At 36.2% G+C, this 23,774-nt stretch overlaps 4 protein-coding genes and 1 long non-coding RNA gene across 9 annotated transcripts; 2 read left to right on the top strand and 3 right to left on the bottom strand.

Annotated features, from left to right (window-relative positions):
* The first annotated feature begins 53 nt into the window (after window positions 1–53).
* LOC108853638 (long chain acyl-CoA synthetase 1-like) lies at window positions 54–1,089 on the top strand. Its single transcript, XM_057008438.1, has 3 exons — window positions 54–585; window positions 685–804; window positions 907–1,089. Exons 1-3 carry the CDS (start codon window positions 433–435, stop codon window positions 952–954), a joined length of 321 nt encoding a protein of 106 aa, XP_056864418.1. The 5' UTR covers window positions 54–432; the 3' UTR covers window positions 955–1,089.
* A 632-nt stretch (window positions 1,090–1,721) lies between these two features.
* On the bottom strand, window positions 1,722–3,752 carry LOC130510633 (uncharacterized). 2 transcript variants are annotated; one of them, XR_008944331.1, is made up of 4 exons: window positions 3,642–3,750; window positions 2,608–3,494; window positions 2,313–2,455; window positions 1,725–2,156 (listed from the first exon to the last, which is right to left on the bottom strand). It is a non-coding gene; the product is annotated as an uncharacterized LOC130510633 (long non-coding RNA). The 2 variants fall into 2 exon arrangements; XR_008944330.1 differs by having other exon boundaries at window positions 1,722–2,156; window positions 2,313–3,494; window positions 3,642–3,752.
* Window positions 3,753–7,966: 4,214 nt separating this feature from the next.
* On the top strand, window positions 7,967–11,553 carry LOC108852914 (CRM-domain containing factor CFM3A, chloroplastic/mitochondrial-like). Of its 4 annotated transcripts, none has more exons than XM_018626388.2 (5): window positions 7,967–8,114; window positions 8,205–10,603; window positions 10,702–11,078; window positions 11,160–11,288; window positions 11,373–11,553. In XM_018626388.2, the coding sequence occupies exon 2, from the start codon at window positions 8,877–8,879 to the stop codon at window positions 9,792–9,794; it is 918 nt and encodes a 305-aa protein (XP_018481890.2). In that variant the 5' UTR covers window positions 7,967–8,114; window positions 8,205–8,876; the 3' UTR covers window positions 9,795–10,603; window positions 10,702–11,078; window positions 11,160–11,288; window positions 11,373–11,553. The 4 variants fall into 4 exon arrangements, with proteins under 4 accessions (XP_018481890.2, XP_056865899.1, XP_056865898.1 ...); XM_057009919.1 differs by having other exon boundaries at window positions 7,996–8,114; window positions 8,197–10,603; XM_057009918.1 differs by having other exon boundaries at window positions 8,018–8,076; window positions 8,179–10,603.
* Window positions 11,554–11,739: 186 nt separating this feature from the next.
* LOC108851397 (protein ARABIDILLO 1) lies at window positions 11,740–15,645 on the bottom strand. Its single transcript, XM_018624821.2, is given in 7 exon segments — window positions 11,740–12,531; window positions 12,610–12,768; window positions 12,859–12,950; window positions 12,953–13,073; window positions 13,175–13,306; window positions 13,654–13,734; window positions 13,807–15,645. Coding segments are annotated over 7 exon segments (2,682 nt in total). The 5' UTR covers window positions 15,268–15,645; the 3' UTR covers window positions 11,740–11,895.
* A 2,031-nt stretch (window positions 15,646–17,676) lies between these two features.
* On the bottom strand, window positions 17,677–20,049 carry LOC108836949 (homeobox-leucine zipper protein ATHB-4). Its single transcript, XM_018610037.2, has 4 exons — window positions 19,692–20,049; window positions 19,108–19,454; window positions 18,947–19,026; window positions 17,677–18,207 (listed from the first exon to the last, which is right to left on the bottom strand). Exons 1-4 carry the CDS (start codon window positions 19,891–19,893, stop codon window positions 17,880–17,882), a joined length of 957 nt encoding a protein of 318 aa, XP_018465539.1. The 5' UTR covers window positions 19,894–20,049; the 3' UTR covers window positions 17,677–17,879.
* Between the last annotated feature and the right edge of the window lie 3,725 nt (window positions 20,050–23,774).

A 23,774-nucleotide genomic window follows, 5' to 3' on the forward strand; every position in this document is an offset into this window, starting at 1 on the left:
CAAAAAAAAACATAGAATTTCCAAATCTATATCAGTTAGGCATAATGGAAATGAACACGAAACTCGAACTGATCCTTGCAACAATCATCACGATCTAAATTGTTCTTGATGTGGGTGTTGGTTCTTTTTTTTCTTTGTTTTTAACAGGAGATATTGGTGAGATTCAATCAAATGGAGTAAGTACTTAAGATAATTGATCGTATAAAGAATCTTATCAAACTCTCTCAAGGAGGATACGTTGCTCTTGAGAACTTGGAAAATATCTACGGTCAAAACTCTCTCTTGTCCAAGATGTCAATTTCTCAACTCTGAATCGTGATTTCTTGCCAGGCAAGCAAGCCGTTTAGGTTTCTCCACAAAGTTCATCAATTTGCTGTCTGTTTTTATGCTTGTGCTTCTCAGATATGGGTTTATGGAAACAGCTTTAAATCAATGCTTGTTGCGGTGATTGTTCCAAGCCAAGAAACCGTAAAACGTTGGGCTAAAGAACTTGGTTTTACTAAACCATTCGAAGAATTATGTTTTCTCTCGGAGTTACAAGAACACATCATTTCAGAACTGAAGTTCACGGCAGAGAAGAACAAGGTTTGCTTAAACTGGTTTGATTAAATCTAAATCAAATTTCTTCAATTTAATAAATAAATACTAACAGAAACTAATCGTGGATTTGAAAAACAAAAATAGCTAAGAAAGTCTGACTACATCAAAGCAGTGATGGTGGAGACAAAACCTTTCCATGTAGCGAGAGACTTAGTGACTGCAACGCTCGAGAACCGGAGTAACAATCTGCTCAAGTATTATCAGGTTTCAAATTTTCTGTTTCAGTTTTTTTTTTTTTAAATTAGTTATTTATAAACTACTAGTTAGTAAAATGTATGCTCCGTTCAGTAACGTTTCATTGTACAGGTACAAGTCGACGAGATGTACCGAAAATTGGCGTCAAAGAAGATCTGAAAGTGTTGCGATGATGTGTGTGCTGCTATTGATAATTATGTTATATATATAATACCAATAATTGATAGACACGAGCCTTATGCTTTCTGTAATGAAGATATAGATGAGAAAACTCTAATTAATTCGTTTGATACAGTTTAGTACGTCATGCATGTAAGTTGTAACATGTGCCGGCTTTGGAGCAGTGCCCAAGGTGCAAAAGCACAGGGTCCACATTTTTTTACAAAAATTTCTTATTGTTTTAGGGTCTTAAATTCTGAAATCTTTTAAAATCAAGGGTCCAATTTTTAAAATCAACCATTAATAGAGGAGAATTTTTTTATATAGCACAAGGTCCACTAACGTTTTGAGCCGGGAGCGTTGATGGAGCAGCTTATTCTTAAGAGTCTCTGGTAGTAGATATTTGATTCTCTTTGTTAAGAAACCTAAAAAGTAGAGTTAAGGTATTAAAAAGTTAATGTCTTATCAAATCTCTTGGTAGCGCAAATGTTTATAAGTTATTGCTTCCTTGAACCAGTGGGTCTCCCTAAGTTTGTCTTTTGTTCATATACTTTTTAAACCATCAATAGTTTGGGTACTATTGCTTTCGGTTGCAAACGTGACTGTGTTTGGGACAATGATTATGTACCTTCGGTTTGGGATTATCATTCACCGTAAAGGTCAATACAGACATACTAAATCCTATGGCATTGCTATGCACTCACTAGACAAAAAGTAGTATTACCTCATAAGTTTTTTTTTTTTCTGTTTCTGCTTCCTTGTTCTATTCTATTGAACATTTTCACACACACACACATGGCTACAAAAATAGCAAAAGTAGCAAAAAGAAGAAAGTTAGTAAGCATGGTAATCTTCTTTTTACTTTTCTTTCATTTCATTGTGGGATTTGTTCTTGTTTTTTACCCTTTTCTAACAAGTCTATGCACTTAGGGGACTACACAAACTTTGATCGCGTACTGCTATTTTCACAACCATTAAAAAGACTTTACAGTTTGGTGTCAACTATCAAGCAACTCCTGATGATCCGAAGAAGCCTCCACCGGGGTTTGGACGAGATATGAGTGGACTAATGTGTGTGTGTGTGTGCTGACCTTCGTAGATCGTAACCACAATGCTTGGATCTCTGAATGCTTGGATCTCTGAACGATCTCTCTACTCTCTTCTTCACATTACATGAAGCTGTTGTGCAACGGTAGTAACTCCTACAAAACAAAACACTTACACCATCACATATTATATATATTAGCTTCAATACACTTAGGGTTAGCATACTCTCATTTGTTGTCTTATATCTTTTTCTTCTGTTTGTTTTGTTTATGGAGTAGAAAATAGAATGTTCAAAGGATGGATTTGTTTACCTAGGAAACGGACTGTTTTTGACAGCTTTCTGACCATATTTTCTCTAGCGATAACATCTTCGAGATGATCAACCTCACTCTTTGTCATGAAGGCCACTCTTGCCTCTCTTTGTCTCTTCAAACTATTCTTCTTGGGCTTCAGTCTGATGATCATACACAATAAAACATAAACATATATACATTTAAAATGCTTTACTTTATGAAACCCTTTTTTTTTTTTTTGTCACTGCTTTATGAAACCCTTTTATCTCTAAGAAAATATATATAAACTTTCAACGAGACAAAGATGAGAAACTTATTGTTTATTAGTATCACTCTTCTTATGTCCCTCTTCTTCTTCTCTTTTAGCTTTGTCTTCGTTTACAGCCTCGCTTGACGCCGAAGAAATAGAGGACGAGTTAGGTTTCGCCGGTGAATTTATCAACAAATGTTCCGAAGACAAAGATTCCACCCTTGATGTCACTGTTTTATCTGCAGTCGGGTTTGACGGTGCGGCTTGAAAGTTAGCTGAATCACAAGATTCAAGAAGACACTTTAATAATCGGTTGCGTTTGCTGTTGGAGCGTTTCAAGAAGGAATAAATGAGGTGAAGCAGCAGCAATGTCCTGAAGCTGATGATGTCGCTGAGAATCTAATAGCTCAAATGAATCCCTCTCGGTCGCAGCGAAATCTCCTAAATGGCTAAATCCCAAACGCTTTGAGGCGACGGGTGGTAAAAACTAGTCGTCAAGAAATCTGTAGACTCCATTGCTCTCTTTTCAATAAAGTAACTAAAACTCAATGTTTAAAACAGAGTATTCGAGCCAAAACAGAGATGGACAAGAAAAAGTATAATATAAAACCAATACAGAAGAGAGGCGATGAGAAAAGGAGAGAGCAAAGAGGACTAATTATGGTGCAAAGAGGAGTTGATGATGTTTGTCATTGTGTTGTTTAAATGGAGAGGGGCTGGGTTTGATGCCGACCGGCAGTAGCAGGTCGATATGTAACACGAAAAGTTACAGTAACCAGTCACCGGCCCAGTTTTTTCGAAATTGTAGCCATTGGTCAACGCGTAAGTCCTAGAAAACACACAGTTAAAGCCATGTAATACGTCCGGTTTTGACTGCTTCAATAGTTAACCGGTTTTAACGCGCTAGTGTGAACGAGAACGGAAATAGATAAGTGTTGGTGTTTGTTTACCTGCATGGGAATATTAACGTGAACACAAAACTTGTCGTTTTCTTTAGAAATAAAATAAAATTGCCTTTAAAGTTCCTTAAATAGCTTAAAGATATATCATAGAGTGTGTTAAAAATAACAAAAAAAATAATCATAGAGATATCTCACCGAGAAGACGTGTTCTTTTTTCTGAAGCCAAGATATATTTGTGGACGGGTGAGATAACCCGAGGATTAAGAAGTCTAAATACAAATCAAATTGCTAATTAGTACTGTCTCGGTGTAATTGTAGACGATGGTGGATTTGTAAATATTAAATAATAAAAGATCGTTTATTACATCAACTAAGAAAACATTTAGTGATTGACTCTTCTTTTGATCAGGAAATTAGAAGCACGTATAAATCTAAAAATCTTTGCGATTTTACAGAGCTGATAATAATCTATTAACAATAGGAATCCTAATTCCAAAGATTGCGAATTTCTAAGAAGTTGAAAGGTTATGCTGTTTCATAAAAAACTGATGATTTTAATGAATGGATGTTTTCTATGTCTGCAGAACATATCATCATTTACAGAAAACAATCTATCACACAAAGTCTGATAAATTAACTATAAGATTCTGATTAGAAGGACACATAAAACATAGTTAATGAGACCAGAAGATCCGAGATTGATGGTGACGGACGGCACCTGGGTAGATGGAAGCGAAGTGGTTTGGCAATAACCCATCTTTAAGAGCACAAACAAATTCACCTTGAGCCTTGGTGGCTTTCGTTATGTTCTTGTCAAAAATCAGAAGTAAAAAGAGTGACTTTACGATCTTTGACGAAGAGCGAGGAAAAATTTAAGAGGGATGGAAGAGTAGTTTAGCCATGGAAGAAGATAGAAGGAGTTTGGCGACGAAAAAGAAACTGAGGGATTAGGGTTAACCGGGGGAATTAATATTTTTTTCTTTTTTAGTGTTAATAATGTACAAATTAATATTTTTTTTAGTTTAATCAATAAATCAATTTTTATAGTTATAGGGGTACTTTAGCATTAACATTATTTTAAATCATAATTTCCCAAAGTCTATTGATTAGTCCTAACCAGACAAAGTCAAGTTGTATGTGTCATATATATCTAATTTTCTCTTTTTATAATTAACCAGATATGAACCCGTTATTTTATTTTAGTTTTATGATTATTTTCTACATATGTTTTGTGAGATTTATTTTATAATTAAAATTCTCTCATAGAAGTTTAAGTTAATATTTATATTTTATAATCATGGTGTATAGATGATTTGTTATAAACTTTGTAGTTAAGATTAGAGAAAATACTATATCTAAACGCTTAAATTGAACACAGTCCGAAATAAGAAATTGAATAAAAAGTTAAAAAATATGAAAGTCAAATACATCAATCGAGCCAATGACAACATTATAAACATTCTTATGTATTAATTAAATGTTTTATTAAATAAGTTTTAAAATTTTATTTTGCTAGGATTTTTAAAGCAAAACATTCTATTTTATAAATCTTCTTTTTATTTACAATTAATAAATAAAAATAATATTAAATACTCTTTTACATTTTTGTTTAAGATTTTAGAAAAGAAAATTACTGTCATATAATCTTATTACAATTATCTTCTTGTTAGAATTTCAGAAAAAATAAATTGCTATCAAAAAATATTATTTTGTTATTAATAAAAAAATTTAAAATTGCTATTTTACAATTTCTATCAATACTAACTTTACACTTCTATTTGTTAATTAAATAGTTTCTACTATCATGTTCATCATCAAATACTATCTAATATAATCAAATAAAGTTTACAATTTTCTATTCGCTAGGACTTAAAAATATGATATAATTTTTTTGTTTAGTTTTTTTTATAAGAAAAGAAAAACAATTATCAAATAATCTTTTACAGTTTTAAGATTTTAGATAAGGAAATTAATATTAGGTAATCTTCACAATTATATTAAAATAAAAAAAAATTCTATAAAATAATTATTCCAAGTATATTAATTATTTTTAAAAGTTGCCATTTTAAAAATTCGTTTATTGTCAATATCACTAATATTTTTTTAAATTTTCTTGTTAATTAGAGAATTGATAGTATCATGTTTATCATTATTTTTAAGAAAATTACTATTAATAAAAAAATTACAATTCTCTCTAGTTGGGATTTAAAAAATCTTAACTGGTTAAGATGAGAATTTTGTTTTATTTTTAGAAATCTCTTTTATTTAAGATTTTAAGGAAAAAAATATTTTTACTTAATGCCAGTTTTTATTGACACACTCACAATCTAAATTTTTTAATTGATACATGTCACAATCATATTAGGTGAAATATTTGAAGTTATTTTTGTTTTATATTTTAACTCAAAATTATTAAAAAGTAAATCTATTTAATTATAAGAAAAATAAGACTACTTTACATTTCTATTTTATTTAGACTTTAAAAGAAAATTAATTATTTTATAATTAGCCTTTCCTTAATATTTTTAGGCTTTTAAATATGGAATATTATTTAGTATGTTCAAAAATAAGTAGGGAATATTATTTATTTTACAATTAGCTCTTCTTCATATTTTTATTAAGTAATTTATTTTACTTGTAGGATTTCACAATTCGTTTTTCTTTAGACTTTTAAAAAAATTACTATCAAATATTTTAACAATATATAACTGTAAAAACTATGTAACAGTAGTTTTATTTTTCTATTTAAAAAAAAACTCTAAATAATTATTTTGTAATGCAAATTTTCCTTTTCTAAATCTCTTTAAATCAATGAAAGATAACTGTATCATATTTTTATACACATGTCACAAAACAAAACAAAAATAACAAATAAAAATTAATCTTAAAAAAAAATTATTTTTCGTTTTTTTTTTAAATTGAAATTACTATCAAATATTTTTAACAATATATAATGTAAAAGACTATGTAATAATAATCTTTCTTTTCTAAAATTCTAAAAAATTTAAAAGACTATGTAATAATAATTTCTTTTTCTAAAATCCTAAAAAGAACCTTAAAATACTATTTTTGTAATGAGATTTTTTTTAAAAAAAAAATCATAAACGAATGTCAGAAAAAAAAAAGAGTAAATAACAATGTCATGAACGAAGAGCTAATCAAAAATTTATGATCAAATAATTATAGTTTTTTCTGAACTTAAAAATGTGATAATTGGTATAGTAAAAGTATTTTTTGTGTACCTGAGTCTATATATGACAGATGTTATAGTTGATTACAATTCATTGAAAAAAAATTATTATATTTGTAAGATTTCAAGATATCATATCGGTGATAAGCACTAATTCCAAAATATATAACTTTCACATTAATTAACAATACACAGTATTTAAAAAAAAAAAAGCCTTGTGTGTTGTTAAGTCCAGGGCACTCAACGAAACAGAAGATCGTACGGCTCAGATCGTCTCAGATTCGTGAACACGCGCGGTATGTGGTTATTTCCAAATCAGTCCTCAGATGTTCACAAAGTTACGCTATCATCCTTGAATTGAATTAACTTCATCTCTTTCTCTTGGGCACCCCTTCTCTTCTCCTTCGTTTCTCTGAGTGCTGTGTGTTCGCGAGAAAAGAAACAGCGCCACTAAAAGGCGGCAACAAAGTCTTTACTCCATTGACGTCAATTGCTCTCCCATTATCATATGGAGACAGAACCAATGTATCAGCATCCATAGCTGGTGTACTCTGCTCTCTTATCAATACTTGACCTCTGTCTTTCAACAGAGAAGAAACCATAATAGACCTCTCTGGTTTGTTGTTTCTCCCATCACCACCACCACATACCCGGCACAAGGTGAGGCCTAGCCTTTTCTTATCCCTAACTAACGTACACCAGTCACGACGGTCGTGCAGCTTGTTTGATGCAGCAATAAAGGAAGAAGAAGAAGTCAAGAAGAGAGCTTCCATCACAAACTAAGAAACAAGAAATGGAGAAAGGTTCATTTCTGAATTAAGAGTAAGAAACCTTGACCTTGTACAAATCTCAACACACAAACTGTGTTTCATTATCTTTTTTCTCTTGTGAGAAAACAGGAACTTGTTGGTTAAGAAATTGGTGACTTGTAATGTACTTAACCTAGAAAACATACCTTTTGTAATGAGCAACCAGAATCTTTACTTAACTATAAAGAGATTTAAGTAAACCAAGAATGATCTTACATTTTCTTGTTTCTTATCGTTAGGAAAGCATGTATGTGGGTTTTGTTTTTATAAGATAAAATGAAAGATAGGTTGGTTCCAAGGGCAAAAGATGATGAACTTGTTCTGTTAAATAGGGTAACAAATAATTTAAAAATTAAGTGAAATGAAAGATTGCCTTACGATCTTTCCTCTCTAACATTTGATCAGTTTCCGACACGTGATTTAGATTTCAAACCATAAAAAGAAATGAAAAAATGCATCAGCCCCAACAAATTACTCAGAAAATAATGGTCAGTAGGGGAGTAACTAAAAAAATAGTTTTTCTAATTATAAATAGGTTCCACATTTCATATGTAACGAGTATAGAAACTCTCTCGTGGTACACAATAAGTAGCATAGATGTCACGCTCAACATACAAAAGGTTGCCGTTAGGTACTAAAGCACTGAAACCAAACCACACATATATATAAGTTTGTCCTCTTAACTAAGTCCAAACTATGATTTATTATTTTTTAATACATGACTAACAAGCAGACCCCATCTTCACATTAGCAAATCAGCGTGAGTATCCAGAACTTGGGCTCCTGCTCCTCGACTCATAGCGAGATCTTGAGCTTGACCTTGAGTACGATTGCCTCCTGTCTCCCGGTGAAACAGATCTGCTGAAGTTGTTGTATTATAGGCTATGTACGTGTAAAATGGACATTGGGAAAGCAAAAACAAAACATATTTTTACTACAAAGTGTACAGTTTACCTTGAACGGTGCCTTTCATCATACGTAGAACGTGAATAGCTTCTCCTGTAGACTGGCGAACGTGAGTAGCTTCTTCTGTAGTTTGGCGAACGTGAATCGCCAGGAGACCGGGGAGTTGTTGGGCTAAGTTTGAAGTAGCTTGAAGTGCAAGCTATTACTTTCCTGCTTTATGTAATAGAAAATTATCTATCTGTGTGATTCCTAATGAGTTTAGGAAATTGTGAGTTATATATAAGGAGATGCATATATTGTTGCATAACTTATGAATTGTGAAATTGAGAGAGTTTGAGGTTTTGAGTTATTTTCCTTCAAGAGATTAATAAGAGAGTTATTCTTATTTAATTTGATTGTGATTTATCGATTGTGATTCTATATGTGGTATCAGAGCTACAGATTCGATACTGGATCTCTAATAAAGTTTTCTTGTTCAAAACCTAAATTCGAACTTGAGAAACATCAAGGCGAATTATAGTGGTTATGACGGCGAATGTATTCAAGTTAGACTCGCCGGAGTCTTACATGGATAAAGATATGACGACAAGGAGTAAGGTAGCAGTTCAAAGAATTCTCACACATCGCAAGTCTAACAAGAAGAAGAAGAAGAAGAAAAAGAAGAAGAAAGCAAGTGTTAAAAGGCATGATTCTGAAGCTGATGATGATGGTGGAAAGAAATCGAAGACAAAGAAGAAGCACAAGAGGGTATCTGGTGGTGATGAGATAGTAAACACTGAAACCTCCAAAGTTAATCGAAGGCATGAGAGAGCACTCGTCAACAGTGATAATGATGGTGCTAAGAGAGATAGGAGAAGGCGTGTTGTTTGCGATGAGGGAAATACAACACACAAACCTAAGAAGAAAAGGAGTATACTTGCAGAAACTGGGATTAAACGCAGTCTACAGTTAACCGCGCGTGAGAGAATGGCTGAAAGTTTCAAGGAACTGACAGGAGGGATACTGATCTATAGGAACAGAGGCTACTTGGTTCTGTACCGAGGAAAGAAATTTTTGTCACAAGAAGTAGCTGAGGCATTGGTGGAGCAAAAAAAATTTGTAAGAAGTTTACAAGACGAAGAAGAAGAGGCACCTTTAAGAGAAGGATCATCAGCCCTGATTGTCCCGAGCATTGAACTTTGTTATGAACTCATTTCTGCTGGTGCTCTTGGTGAAACACTTGACGCGACTCGTAAGTGGGAAAAGAAACTGGACGATGGTCATCATGCAGAAAAGGTGAAACACGAGGTTGAGAATCTGAGGCATGAGAATCTTATCAGGAAGCTGGAAAGGAAACTTGTTTTTTCTGAGAGAAAGATATTGAAAGCTGAACATGGTTTGGCTAAGGTGGAAAAGTGTCTACAGCCAGCCAGAGCAGAGAGAAGAGTTAGAAAGCATAACTGATGAAGAGATGTTTATGTTTCACAAGCTTGGTTTGAATATGAAAGCTTTCTTATTGAAGAAGTGTTCCAGCAGTTAAATTGTAGCAGAGATGGACTACATGGAGCAGAAGGAGAGACCAGACTTCAGCTCTTTGGTCCCAACAGACTCAAGGAGAAGAAGGAAAGCAAGCTACTTAAGTTCTTGGGGGTGTACGTGGAACTCTCTCTCTTGGGTGATGGAAGCAGCTGCAATCATGGAAATTGCCTTGGCTAATGGCGGAAATGACGGCGGAGTTGGAGACTACAACTTGGAATTTTGTCCCAAAGCCACCTGATGTTAATGTTGTTAATTTTAGATGGCTTTAGAAGTACAAGCTTAAGGCAGATGGTTCTTACAGCTCGATTGGTAGCTAATGGTAAATCTCAAGAGGGTGGTTCTTAATCCAGGCTTTTTGTTGATGCACGTTTTCCTAATAATCAGTTGGACTGGATTACAATTTACTAAAACCGAATTAATCCAGCCGAAAACCACCGCTAGAAAAAAAAAAAAAACTAACCAATACTAAAGTCGGTAGCCCATAAATTTATATAGCCCATGAGACAGGCCCATGAGTTTTGTGGTCGTCTATATATAAGATCTCCTCCTCTGTCCGGTTCCCGCTGGTGTTGAGCCTTGTCGTGTCCGTGCGTGTATAGAATCTGCGTTGTACAAGGAGATGGGTTATCGTTCTCAAGTCCACATCTATGCGTTCGGCAACCTGGAATACATGTCTAGTGCCCTCTTGGAAGATCTCTCTTCCTCTGGAATCGTTGTTTCTCACGCCCCCTGCGGTAAATAAAAACAATCCTCTCTCGAATTATTATTATTATTATTATTATTATATCGTATTTGTTAACTCAATTCTCATCCGTAATTTCTTTGTTTCTAGGTGGGAACAGTTTAGGATGTTTATTGAGCGAATGGTCTGAGGATGACCCAGCTCCGGCTACCGTCATGCTGATATCCCGTTGTTATACCATGGCTAATTCTTGTTTTTTTCAGTCTACTGGATCCAAGTACAATTTCTTTTGTGTATATCCAAAAGATCGTCGGCCAGTTACCCTTGACAATGTGCCAGAATATAAGAAAGCCTATGTCAGAGAGGAGTTTGTCTGGGAAAATTTATTGAATGACAACATGAACAACGCATGTGAGATGATGAATGATGATGATGATCCTCTCTTCATCTGCGAGATATGCAATGATCTTTTCAAAATATGTGGCGAATTCATCACTCATCTCAAGAGTGAAGAACACATAGAGCAGGTACTCTAGCAGCATCCTCTCATCTTTTGTATTATTATTATGTAAAATTGTCACTTAACGTGTGTGCGTGTGCGTGTGCAGTTGTCTGAGATGGTGCCCAGAGACTGCGACTCCGATGAGCCTAGACATTTTTGTCGAGTTTGCAATTATCCCGGCTACAACTCTTATAACATGCTCCTCCATAACCAAAGTGAAGGACATATTCGGAAGGTATCCTTGCCTTCTTTGCTTGTACATTATATCGTAACCAACTCTGTATCTATAAAATTTGATCCCCATTTGGTTTGTTTTCAGCTGGCTGAGAGCAGCAGGAAGAGAGCTCCACTATCGGATGGCTCTTTTCAGAGAAACAAGATGCAACGATGAGGCAAACAAGAAGAGGTTTCTAAGGAATAAGGAAGAAGGAGAAGCTGTAATGCCCTGTGGGGGGTCTCTGTCTGTGATTGATGGTTTGCCTTTAGTTTCTCTCTCTTTACATGTTTTGTGTGTGTTATCTGGATGGATATTTTCTCTCTTATAAGAATGACTCCCTGCCTAAGTTGTACAAGAATATATTTAGCTGCGCTGCAAGCTGTTATTGTATAATTTCTTATTACTATTATATTATTAATCTTTTAGAAACCGTAGAGATTTTTAGGTTTTGTACGTTGTTCTAATTCCCTGATCAGAAGCAGAGTCAATCACTCTTGTTCACTTATCATCAGTTTTGAGACAATTGTAATAGCTTTGCTTGGCAGCTCTAGCTTAGTTCTGTGTATTACAGAAATAACTCTTTTAAGAGTAAGTAAATGTGTATTACAAGGAAGATTCGATTCATTCAGCTTGGGTGATGCTCGAGATTACGAATGATGATTTTGGCAAAGATCTTAGCTTCACGAGGCATATTCGCAGCAGCTGCAGCAGAACGCAGGACTCTAGCTTCTCCTCCACTCTGCATAAGCCCTGCGTGATGCATCGCGTGACGACCACCCGGTATCGTAAACTGAAGAAGCGCAAAGGCAGCGCACGCCTTGAGTATAGAAGAAGGGTTCCGCAGCATGGCTACAAACCTTCCTATCTCGGCACCACTGCATCTCAAGTGGCCAGCTTCTTGTATGCGAGCTCTCTCCGTCACCTGTGCCAACATAGTAGGAGTAGATGTGACGGCTGCAGCTACAAAGACTTGAGGATCCATGAAAGTCGTAACAAAGGCTTGGATGTGTTTGAGAGCCGTTCTTCTCGCCCCATCTAAGCTGATGCTTTTTGATGTTCCTATCATCAGAGCGTACTCATCCATCCTTCCATCGAACATGTATGCCAAAGCCAAAGCAGCCATGAACCGAGCCATTTTCGAGACGGAAGATGAACATAAGTGAACGAGAGCTGGAACTCCTCCTTCCTCCACAATGCGAAGTGCGTTGCCAGGGTTAAAAGCGAGGTTCCATAGAGCTCCAGCTGCGGTTTCATGTACATCCTGAAGAAGAAGAGACAAAGCCAAAATGCATTGAGGCTAAACTCCAAGTCACAAGACTCGATGACAACAATGCATTACCTCTGCTTTAGACCGTGCAAGTGTGATTAGAGGTGGCACACCACCTTCACGTCCAATCGCAATGCTGTTTGCTTCTGATACTGACAACCCCCAAAGAGCTCCAGCTGCTCTTTCTTGAAGACCCGTGGACGCATTTGAACAAGACTGCGCGAGTGTCACCTGAATAATAATAAAATAATCAACAAAAGATGGCTTTTAACTCACGTATAATCAAATCATATTTTAAGCAACAAGTGTGAACGAACATACCAAAGCTTCAACACCACCAGCTGCAGCAATAAACTCTCGATTCTTATCATCAAACGACAGATTCCATAGAGCACCAGCAGCTTCTTGTCTACGCCTTCATGAGGAGATTGTGTGAGTTGAACAAGAGCTTCTAACGCACCTGCTTCTTGTCCAACCGCAGCGTTGTTATTGTTTGTATCACCATGAGCTGCCAAGTTAGCTAAAGCACGAGCAGCCTGACAAGTAAAAGAGAAAGAAGATGATTAGAGAGAGCATTAAACAAAAAATCAGTAGCAAAGAACTTAGACAAAATAAAAGAAAATGGATTTTTTTTTACCTGTTCTTGTACTCCCTCGTACTTGCAATTGCGAGCTAACATCACTAGGGCGTGTACACCTCCAGCTGATGCTACTTCCATGCTGCATTTATCATCTGCTGCTAAGTTTGCTAAGGCTCCAGCAGCTCGTTCCTAATCCACACAGATTAGGTAGTAAAATTATGCATGTGCATAGAAACCGAGAACTGAAAACAGAACCGAAATTAAAAGAATCCGAAACTGAACTGAAGTTCACAAATAACCAAACGGTTCTTATATTTTTAAAATCGAAAAACTAAAACCGGACCGAATTTCGCAAATAAACGAACTGTTAGCGATTCTTATATTTCTAGAACCGAACAACTAAAACCGGACAGAGTTTCACAAATAAACAAACTGTTCCTATATCTCTAGAACCGAGAAAAACGGAAACTGAAAGAACTAAACCGAACACAAATGCATAGAACTGATTTATTCGTTTAGTTTTTTATAAACCGTACCAAGACTCCATCACAACCATTTGGCCATCTGAATATAAGATCAACTAGTGCCTTCACTCCTCCAGCCTCAGCAATAGCATTCTAACAGAAGAATGAACAAATGGTGAGCTCAAGAAGAATCAAGAGTAGTAGCAATATAACTAGAGGACTTACCTTATGCTCTTCTCCAACAGAGAGATTCCACAGTCCACCAGCAGCTTCCTCAGCCACAAGTCTATTCATCGACTTAGCCAAACCAGCAAGAACCCTGATCCCTCCTTCTTCAGCAACACTCTTCGCAACGTTAGCATTCACCGACAGATTCGCAATAGCCTTCGCAGCTTCTGACTGAAGCCCTTCACGCCACGAGTTCGCAAGCTCCAGAAGAAGACGGATCCCTCCACCTCTCATAACCGCTTCAGCTCTTCCACAGTCTATACTAGCGTTCTCATCATCGATCACCACGAAAGTAGCAAGTCCAGTAGCTGACCTCTCTTGAACATCTTCCTGTGAGCTTTGCATCAGAGCAAGCAGCAACGCAGCTCCTTGCTTCAGCCAGAAGTCATCCAATCCCTGTGGATTGCTCTCTGCTGTACGTAGAAGAGTATGAGAAACAATCCATTCGATCCAACGCATCATCGCATTATCCTTCATCCCTCTCCAGTATGAAAAGATCTCCTTTGGTTTCTTCTTTGTAGCGTCGTTGGGAAATAAAGAAGCAACTCCGTCGAAAACATTAGTAAACAAAGAAAGTAAAACTTTTCCTTTGAATCTATTAGAGCTCATGAAACTTGTATCCTCTTCAAGTACATGACAGTTAACAGCACACAAAACTTTCAAGCTCTGAGACGTTGTCAACAGCCTAGAAACCGCTCCAGGACCGACATCGGTCCTGGAGACATCTAGGCCAATTAGCTTAGGAAGCTTATCCCATCTACTAGCTGCAACCAACCATTTTATGTTTGACGTCCCAGCAACAGAGAGATACTGAAGAGACGCAACTCTCCCCAGCGCGTCCTCGTCGATGTTTAGACAATCCAAGAACCCAAGATCACTGAGCTGCACACAATGCTCAGCCAGAGCTTCAATAGCTTCGGAAGTAACCTCTCTTAACCCCGAGAGACGAAGCTTCTTGAGCTTAGGACAACACAATGCCACAACCTTGATAGCGTCACTGGTGATCTTCTCACAGAAATCAGGTCCAAGCTGGAGACTCTCGAGCATTTCGTGGCGCGCGGCGATCACCGCCAATGTAGCGTCAGTGATCATCCTGCAGTAGTCGCCGCTGACTTCGAGCAGGTTCTTTGCTCTGAGGTTTATAATGGAGTTAGCAGACTCGACGCCGCGGAACCTCAAGGTGCGGAGATGAACGCACCTAGAGGCGAGAGAAGTTGCTATAGAAGGATTGAGCTTGTGAGGACGGAGGTCAAGGGAAGTCCATAGGCAAGAAGAAGCGCCGAGAGCTCTCCATGTCTTGCAAGTGGATGCCAAGCTAGCTCTGTCGCGGTGGTTAAGGCGAGTGAAGAGGTGGAGCACTGTGTCGTAATCCAAACTAGTCCAATCAAGCGAGGAGTCAGAGGCGGATACAGTGCCTTTCTCATCTAACTTTCTACGTACCCTACGATGACTACTCATTGTAAATAAAAATCGAAATTTTGGAATTGATCACAGCAAAGTTTGAGACTTTATGCAAAACCCAGTTACTGTATTGAATCAAGGAGGCGTTAGATGATGATGATGTGATTAAGGTACAAAAGGATTCAGGAGTTCAAAGCCCTTGAAGACAGACACAACAACAGCAACGAAAGCTCTGACCTTTTTTTGATTTAAGAGAGATTTGTATTGACGTTATACTCTCGTAATGAGAACGATCAATTCTCTATCTCTGTCTCTCTCTTGCGAGAATTGAGGAGGAAGATGAAGAAGGAGAAGAGGAGATTACTAAATCCGGGTCGGGGCTTTGAGAGAAGAGGGGGGGTTCGTGTGATGATGGATGAGAAGAAAACAGCTCAAATACAGAGCATGAAAATCCTTTGCGATTTTATTCTGTTTTATTTTTCCTGTATTTATTTACGTTTAGTACATTTTTTTCATTGTCTGCATGTGTTTTTATAGTATTTTTGGTTATATGGGTATGTATTTCAAAGATTTTAAAATAATAAATTTGGTTACTTTTTAGTTGTTTATTCAAAAAATAATGATAATCATCCTTAAATTGAAATAGAGGTATGATAGATGATTTATAGAAAATGATTTTGTAGTAATTAAAAAGCCAATAAATAAGTATTTTAAATTACTAAAAAAATTAATGCATCCACTATTAATCGAACAGTAGAATCCACAGATCGAATGAACATACATAAATGGATGGTAACAATCTTGACTGAAATTGCATTGTTTTGTCTTCAACTTGCGGTTTTATATTTTTCTCAAAAGTAAATGGTGTTGTAGTTAGGGGTGGGCAAAATATTCGTAAATTTTGATTCGATCCGTTATTCGTTTCGATTCGATCCGAAAAATCCGAATATCCGTAACTTAACGAATCGAAGCAAATACTAAAATCCAATATCCGTCAAAGACGAAGCAAATCACAAATACTAATATTTTTAGAAACGAATATCCGATCCGATCCGTTATATACATATATATGTATACATGTTTATAAAATTATATAATTATATACTTTTTTATCTTTATATAAGTTTTATAATATTTTTATTCACTAAATTAATTATTTAGTTATTAAAAAATTTGAAAGTATGTAATTTTTTAAAAAATAATTAATGAAATATTATTATTTTATTTCAAATTTTCTTCTTTTCTTTTATTTTCATTTATTTTTTTAATTTTTTATTATTTTTTACGGATCGAATCGGATATCCGGCAAAAATTCGGATATTCGCGGATATCCGGTGTTCCGGATATTCGCGGATATCCGGTGTTCCAGATATCCGAAGAGTTACGGATCGGATCGGATCAAAAAATCGAATATTCGTAAGGCACGGATCGGATCACGGATATCCTTAAAACTCCGGATATCCGCTCCGTGCCCACCCCTAGTTGTAGTAGTAAAAAGAAGAAAACCGATTAATATTTGTGGCCTAAACCAATAAAAGAGTTAGAAACTTAGTATTGGTTGAAAAGGGACAGAAGACTGTTTTCTAAACACGGGGCTTTATTGCAAGAAAGGTCCCACTTTGCGATTAAGAACATATATAAAATGGTCATGCTCTCTTCTAAGCAACTCATAATACATCCGGTCAACTTCTAAACAATAATAATGCGTACAAAAAAGCTCAAACTCATGTAAAACAAATTCCTATAAATTCGAGAGTTTGAAGATGTAGATATAGTTTCTTATTGAATACGTTTTCTATATACAAATTCCTATAAATCACACTGAGAATGATTAATGCTAGTATAATACTCTCGCTTGTATTGAACATTAAGGGTTTTGGAACTTCATTAATCGGTGGTTGGTTCTGTCATTTGTGCATCTATTTTGGTGACAAAGTCACTAAAGCTTTAAAATACTGTATGCTCTTTTGAATTTACTGAAAATTAGGTAATGAAGGATACTGTTGACCATAATGAATAAGAGGAATCCGCATCTCTTGCGTTTCTCTAACTCTTAAATCTTAATATGATGAAAATTATTTTTTTATTGAGGTTGAGAATATTTTGAGAAAGTGGGGAAAACGAAGGAAGATAGAAAATAGGATGAGTTGAGCAACTTGGAGTCGCCACTTGATTTATTAGGAATTGAATATAACAATATTCAGTGTTGGTTAATAAAAAAAAATATTCAGTGTTAGTTATATTTATTGTTAATTGTTATAATTTTATGTTTTAGTTAACTCTTAGCACTTAGCAGAGAGGATCTGATCTAGAGTTAGGCTCAGGCCTAAAACGTTATTTACATTATAACGAATTCTCATAAAAACTCATCAGCAATAAGCCCAGCAAGTTTTTCTAATTTAATTACCTAAGCCCACCAAGTTTCATTACATAAAACCCCTACATTCACAAAATTGAATTCTTATAAAACAAAAACACACAATCCTTACTCAATTTCGTTGCATCTGTTTTGCTTTACGTCAACCAATTATTTAACAGTGTTACGACCTTGAGATTCAGATGACGTCTTTTTAATTTTAAATAGATTTGACGTTAACCTTGAATAAAAACTGATAAGGTTTCAGTTTTCATACACATATTTTATGTATACTAAATTAGATATTTTCCCCCTAGTGAGCTAATCTTGACTGGAGAGAAATCGCTGCACAAGGAGTTGGCTGTCCCACCACCGTAGGAATCCGTCCACCACCACCAGATGCGGTGGAGGGAGGAGGAGTAGCAGCAGCCATAGCTGAGGAGGAGGAAGCCGAGACACGTTCGCAGGAAGGGCACATAGTCAGAGTAGTTGGAGGAGTCATGTGCATGTAGAGATGCGGAGATAGCTTCAACGCCCTGAGCTCAGATACTTCCTTGTGCAACCGTCGATTCTCCTCCGTTAGAGAATCGCAACATCTCTTCAAATACTCACAATCAACCTCGGTTTGTTTCAGCTTTGTCCTACAAAAATGTAAGGAAGTCCAAAAAAATCTTTTACTAGAACTTTTATCTCTCTTAGACCATTTTCAATATATTTTGTTATTTTTACGAAAAAACTTTATAATAATTGTAGTGTTTAATAAAGTGTAGTTCTTTAAATAACATTCATCTATAATAAAGTATAAATTAAAAGAATGCTATTTTCTCTATTTATAAAAATATAGCAATTTCTAACTAAGAAAAATGAAAAAATAGATTGAACAAGATTTGACTCTAAATAATAGTGCCAATATAGAGATGAGCTAGATATATACTGTAAATGTATATAACTTTTTGTCGACTATTGTAAATGTATATATATTTGAAAGTTCTTAAAATTTTGCCTTAACTAATTAAAACAAAAAAACGTAAATGTATTGTAAATCTATATATATATTTGAAAATTCATACAATTCTTTACTTTGACTTAACTGATCAATAATTGCATTAAGTGACAGATTTCAGAACAGAAGAAAAAAGGTATTGAATGACAAAGAAACAAAACAAAACTAGATTTTACTTTTAATATACGCATGCAGCTCTGCGAGAAAAAGTAAAAACTCCATGTGACAGATCAGAGGCAGAAGATCCTAAATACGATTTTCTTTTTAGGACAGTGAAATGAATTCTGTTTGGTCGGATAATTATATCACCATCGTAGCAATAAACTAGGGTTTTGTGTTCCACTAATACCCCTAGAGATAGTGAGAATTATCTTTACCTTGCCCTTCGGTTCTGAAACCACACTTCTACTTGCCTTGTCCTCAGATTCAACTGTTTTGCTAGAGCCAGCTTTTGCTTCTGCCCAATCAGGTGGTTAAAAAAATGAAATTCGAAAATGCAGTTTTAGATGCTTGCGAATTTTACAAAAATGCCACTGACCGGGTTTAGAGTGCTATGTTGTTTGAATGTTTCTTCGAGAACCAAAGCTTGTTCCTTCGATAACCGGAGCTTCTTCCTCGTCCCGTCGCAGTTACCTCCCTCTTCTTCGTCGCTACCACCGCTTCCTCCGCCGTGTGAGCAAGAAGCTTTCTCCGCATCGTTCTCATCTACTCCTCCGTCTCCCCTCGTCGCCGCAAGATCCCTCTTATTCCCACTCACAGTCGAAACGGTGCTCTTCGGTGAAGACATGCCCGCGACGTCTTCTTCTAAGTTAATCACAACCGCCGCAGAGGGAGTTCTGTTCACGTTGGAACCTCTTAGAAAAGATCCAACGTCCGAGTTTCTTTCTACAGAGAGCATTTTCAACTTCAGTTTCTAAACTTATAAAACTAAAATATTTTTATACAAGAAAATAAGAAATATAAATAAGATCGGATATGAGACAGATATGTATTAGATTGGAACTATACGAATATTACAACAAAATCATATTCTATACAGAAAACATTATTCTCACTCATCAAATGTAAAAAAGAAAAAACTTAGGCAAATAGTCTGAAAGTTAAAGAAACAATAAAAATTACCAGAGGAGTGAAACTGATGAGGCCAAGAGTTATGATGAATCTTCTTCTTCTCGAGATGGTTATTATTGTGATTGTGCATGTGAGGAAACGAAGAAGAAGTTCTCAAGGGCAATAGATTCAACCCCAGTCCCAGAGATGGTTCCTTGAGCTGACTTAACCCCAAGCTTAGACTCAGACCCAAACCATCTTCACTTTCACCCATTTCTTCAAGATTTGCTTGGAAAATTTGGGTCAAAAAAAGATTTTGCTGGAGAAAACAATGAAGTAGTGCTGGTTAATAAATGTTGAGAGAGAGAGAGAGAGAGAGAGAGAGAGAGAGAGAGAGGAAAGTTTATGTAGGAGATTGGGGCTCAATGATGACTTATGTCAGATAGACTCTTGTCATTTCAATGATGATATATATTGTCACCTGCTCATCTATATAAAACTTTTAACAAACCGTTAGAAAATAAAAATGACATTTAACTCAAATACGTTGAGTTTTGAGAAGATTAATTTAATTATTTTCTTCATTTCAGTTAGGAGTATTTTGTTTACTTGCCTTTGACTAATTTTATTTGACTATTATATACGATACTGTATTTACTGTTTATTTTACTATTTTAATATACATAATGCTTTGTGCATCAATTGATTCTCTAGAACTCATATCAATCTTGAATAGGAATTGATGTCCACAGACTTGGTAGATATTCCTTCTGTTTCAGAATAAATATTATTTTAAAATTTTTATTTTGTTTCATAATAAGTGGCATTCTATAGTTTTAATATAATTTTGTATATTAAATCCATTTTTTATTTTTTGAATAAATCAATATTTGTTTTAATCATTATTATTTATTAAATAAAGATGTATTAGTCAATTATATAAATTTTTTAATTTTTATGAAAAGTGTCAAAATTATTTTGAAATGGAATGAGTATTGTCTACTAAATTGTTTTTCTGAAGAAACTAAAAATATACTTCATTTAACAAAAGTCTGGAATAGTCTTGCAGATCTCTGTGTGCACTGTTTTGTTTCCAATAAACATGAAGGAGTAATTTAAGAGGAAAAGACAGATGTGTAACAGTATGCGCGTGGAGAGGAAGAGAATGGCGTTGGGGTATGGGAGTCAAGAACGATGTAGTTGGTATAGGATAGTTTACACAGAGGCTAGCTCTGTATGGGGTTAGACTTTAAAGTTCCCTTTAAGTCCAGCATGCAATCGATTCTCTATCTTGAATTAACGTATTATCATCTTTTCCAAAAACTCTCATTTGATTAGTGCATTTTTTTGGTCAACTACAAAAGAGAATTTCAAAATTTCCATTGATTGTTGTGGTCAGTCAAATATAAAACGGACATTTGGAAAAGACTAGTGGTGGTAGAGTTTATATGCTGAGACAATAGTCATTGTTTAAATTTTCTTTTTATTATTTCCCGAAGTTGTTGATAAGGCCATCATTATCACTGCTTCGGTTTCTTCCAGAGTTACAGACAAGACAGGTCGGGCTTGTTAATTACTCCCTCCATTTCACAAAGAGTGTCACTTAAACACTTTTCACACATATTAAGAAACTCATTAAATTACTTTTATGTTTTTATTAATATCACATATCTAACTAATAGTCTTTTAGATAAATAGCTTTATTTATAAGATCAATGCATTTTGCAATTAATTTTGAGCTGAAAGATTGTATAAATTGCATTGGTATTGTAGAATGACATTCTTTGTGAAACAAAAAAAATGAGCTAAAGTGACACTTAATATGAAACAGAGGGAGTAATTTACTTCGAAGTTAAATAACGTCCGACTCTTTCAACCACAATTAAATGTATGTTTACTTTCCGATATGGTATTCTTTATTGTAAATGAATATGTATTTGACTTTTTATGACTTAAATATCTTCAAATTTTATTCTTATTGTAAATGTAAAAACAAGAGGACACGTATATCTTAAAGAACTCGATCAATACTCTAAAACACAACTTGTTTTATTAAGAATCTCTTAGGCAATCACACTTGACTTACCTAATTCGAATTACACAACGTCCAACTGGACTTGACACGAACCAATTCCTATTCTACCCAAGGACAGGTCGAGCTACTCTCCCCCTGTCACAATGAACCTATGCGCAATGCTGAACACTCTCAGACACTTGCTTTCTAAACTCTAAAACCCGTGAGACGGCCGCCTGCCTCTCACTACCTTATATACCTATGATGCAATCGCATCTCTCTCGAATCTTGTTCCAGAAGATCTTCCAGGACTTATCCGCAAGTCACGATCTTGCTGTTACCAAATCTTCGTGAAGCTTATCTCCCAAGCTTCTCTTGATAACCATCATCCTTAACCAACTAGAATTAAACCGGTACATAACACATCAAACCGCATGCGTAACACATCACTCCGGTATATAACACACCAAATCGGCTACGTGACATTCCACTGCTTCTCATGGACTTAGCTCCATTCCTGGAGCTAACATTCTCCCCCTTTTTAGCTCAATGTGACTTCCCTGCTACCTGAAACAAAGCTTGCACTTGCACACACACAATCCTAATAGATGACTGATTAGAAGAGTGAGAATCCCAATTAACACACCAAAAGATATCCTTAATTCAAACGAGGAAAAGAAGGATAGTACAGCCGATAGATAGAGGAATTCAGAAATTCACAAATTGCAAATGAAAACACAGCAACAAGGATAAAGCTACTAGACAGCAACACATTTGTTAGTTTTCTTCTTGGTCTTCCGAGGCTGAGGTGCTCCCGATGACTCCATAATCTCCCCCTGCAGTGAGGCACAATGAGATAAAAACAAATAGGAGTTAGTACAGACGAGTGTTACCAAGCACCTTCTCCAGAAACACCTTACTCTTGAGCCGGATGTGAATGGCTTTGAGTTCAGCAATAGCATGAAGGACATCTTCCTCAAGATTGGGGGTGCGTGAAACTATGCCGTCTCCTTTTCCAGCCTTCTTGTCTTTGACCACAGCTCTTGGACACTCAATCAGGTCTTCATCACTGGAATCAGAAGGTATGGAGCGTTGAGCAAGCAGGATCTGCTGTATCAAGGTGGGGAACAGGATGCGACGAGTCTTCTCAGTCTTGGTGTTCTCTGACATAGAAATGATCTGATTGTAGACAAGCTCCCCGAAGTCAAACCGGTTATGATGATGAAGCATGTAGACAAACCGGAGTCGCTCAGTGTTCATAGCCGTGTAGCTGGTGGTGGGGATCCAGTTTGTGCACACGAGTTTGTAGAGTACTTGATTCTGAAGGGTGAGGTACTTAGATCTCATGTCTTCCCATCGACGGACGCGACCATCCGAGAGGAAAGCACATACTTCGTCTATGTTCTCATCCATCCAACTAGGTTTCTTGTCAACTCCTGTAGTGCAGTAGATCGCATTGATTAGACTAGGAGAGAACTCAACCAAAGAGCCTCTTACGTAGACAGCCACTCCATCGTCTCGTGTCTCAGCATCTGCCAGATTGGCAATGAATTCTCTGACAAGACTAGGTTGAAATGGATCGACATCAATGAGAGTGTAGATCAACCCTGATTGAAGCACCACCTCCTTTACATCGTCAAGATCCTTGTCATTGAGAGGCAGACTCAGTTGTTCAAGGAAGATTCGTTGCTGCAGGGAGTGATAGCGCTCAGTTGCAGCAAAGGAAGAGAAGAGACGATTATACGGTCGTTTGGAGGGCTTGAGGAGTTCCGGATTCTTTTCAACCCTTGCTTGAAACGCAGCACGAACCGTTGCATGTCGGATTTCCTTTGAAATGAGTTCAAGGGAGACGTCTTCATCACCAAGATCCGCAGGAATCTGGGTTCCTACATGCTCCGGAATGACATCGGAGGCTTCTGCGTCTGATTCAGAGGCGGAGTTTTCTGGTTCTGATTGTTCTGCCGGCGGAGTACATCGCGTCTGACGGCGAACTCGCTTTCGAGAGTACTTGCGAGAGCAGGCCGACGATGGAACTGTCGGAGTCGTAGAGGGAACCGGCGTGCCCTGAGAGTCACCGGAGGACTGAAGGCGAGCACTCCGTCTTGTTGGTTGCATGATCGAGAGAGAGAGACAGAGCTTGG

Source organism: Raphanus sativus, chromosome 4 (assembly GCF_000801105.2).
Source record: "Raphanus sativus cultivar WK10039 chromosome 4, ASM80110v3, whole genome shotgun sequence".
NCBI classification, from domain to species: domain Eukaryota; kingdom Viridiplantae; phylum Streptophyta; class Magnoliopsida; order Brassicales; family Brassicaceae; genus Raphanus; species Raphanus sativus.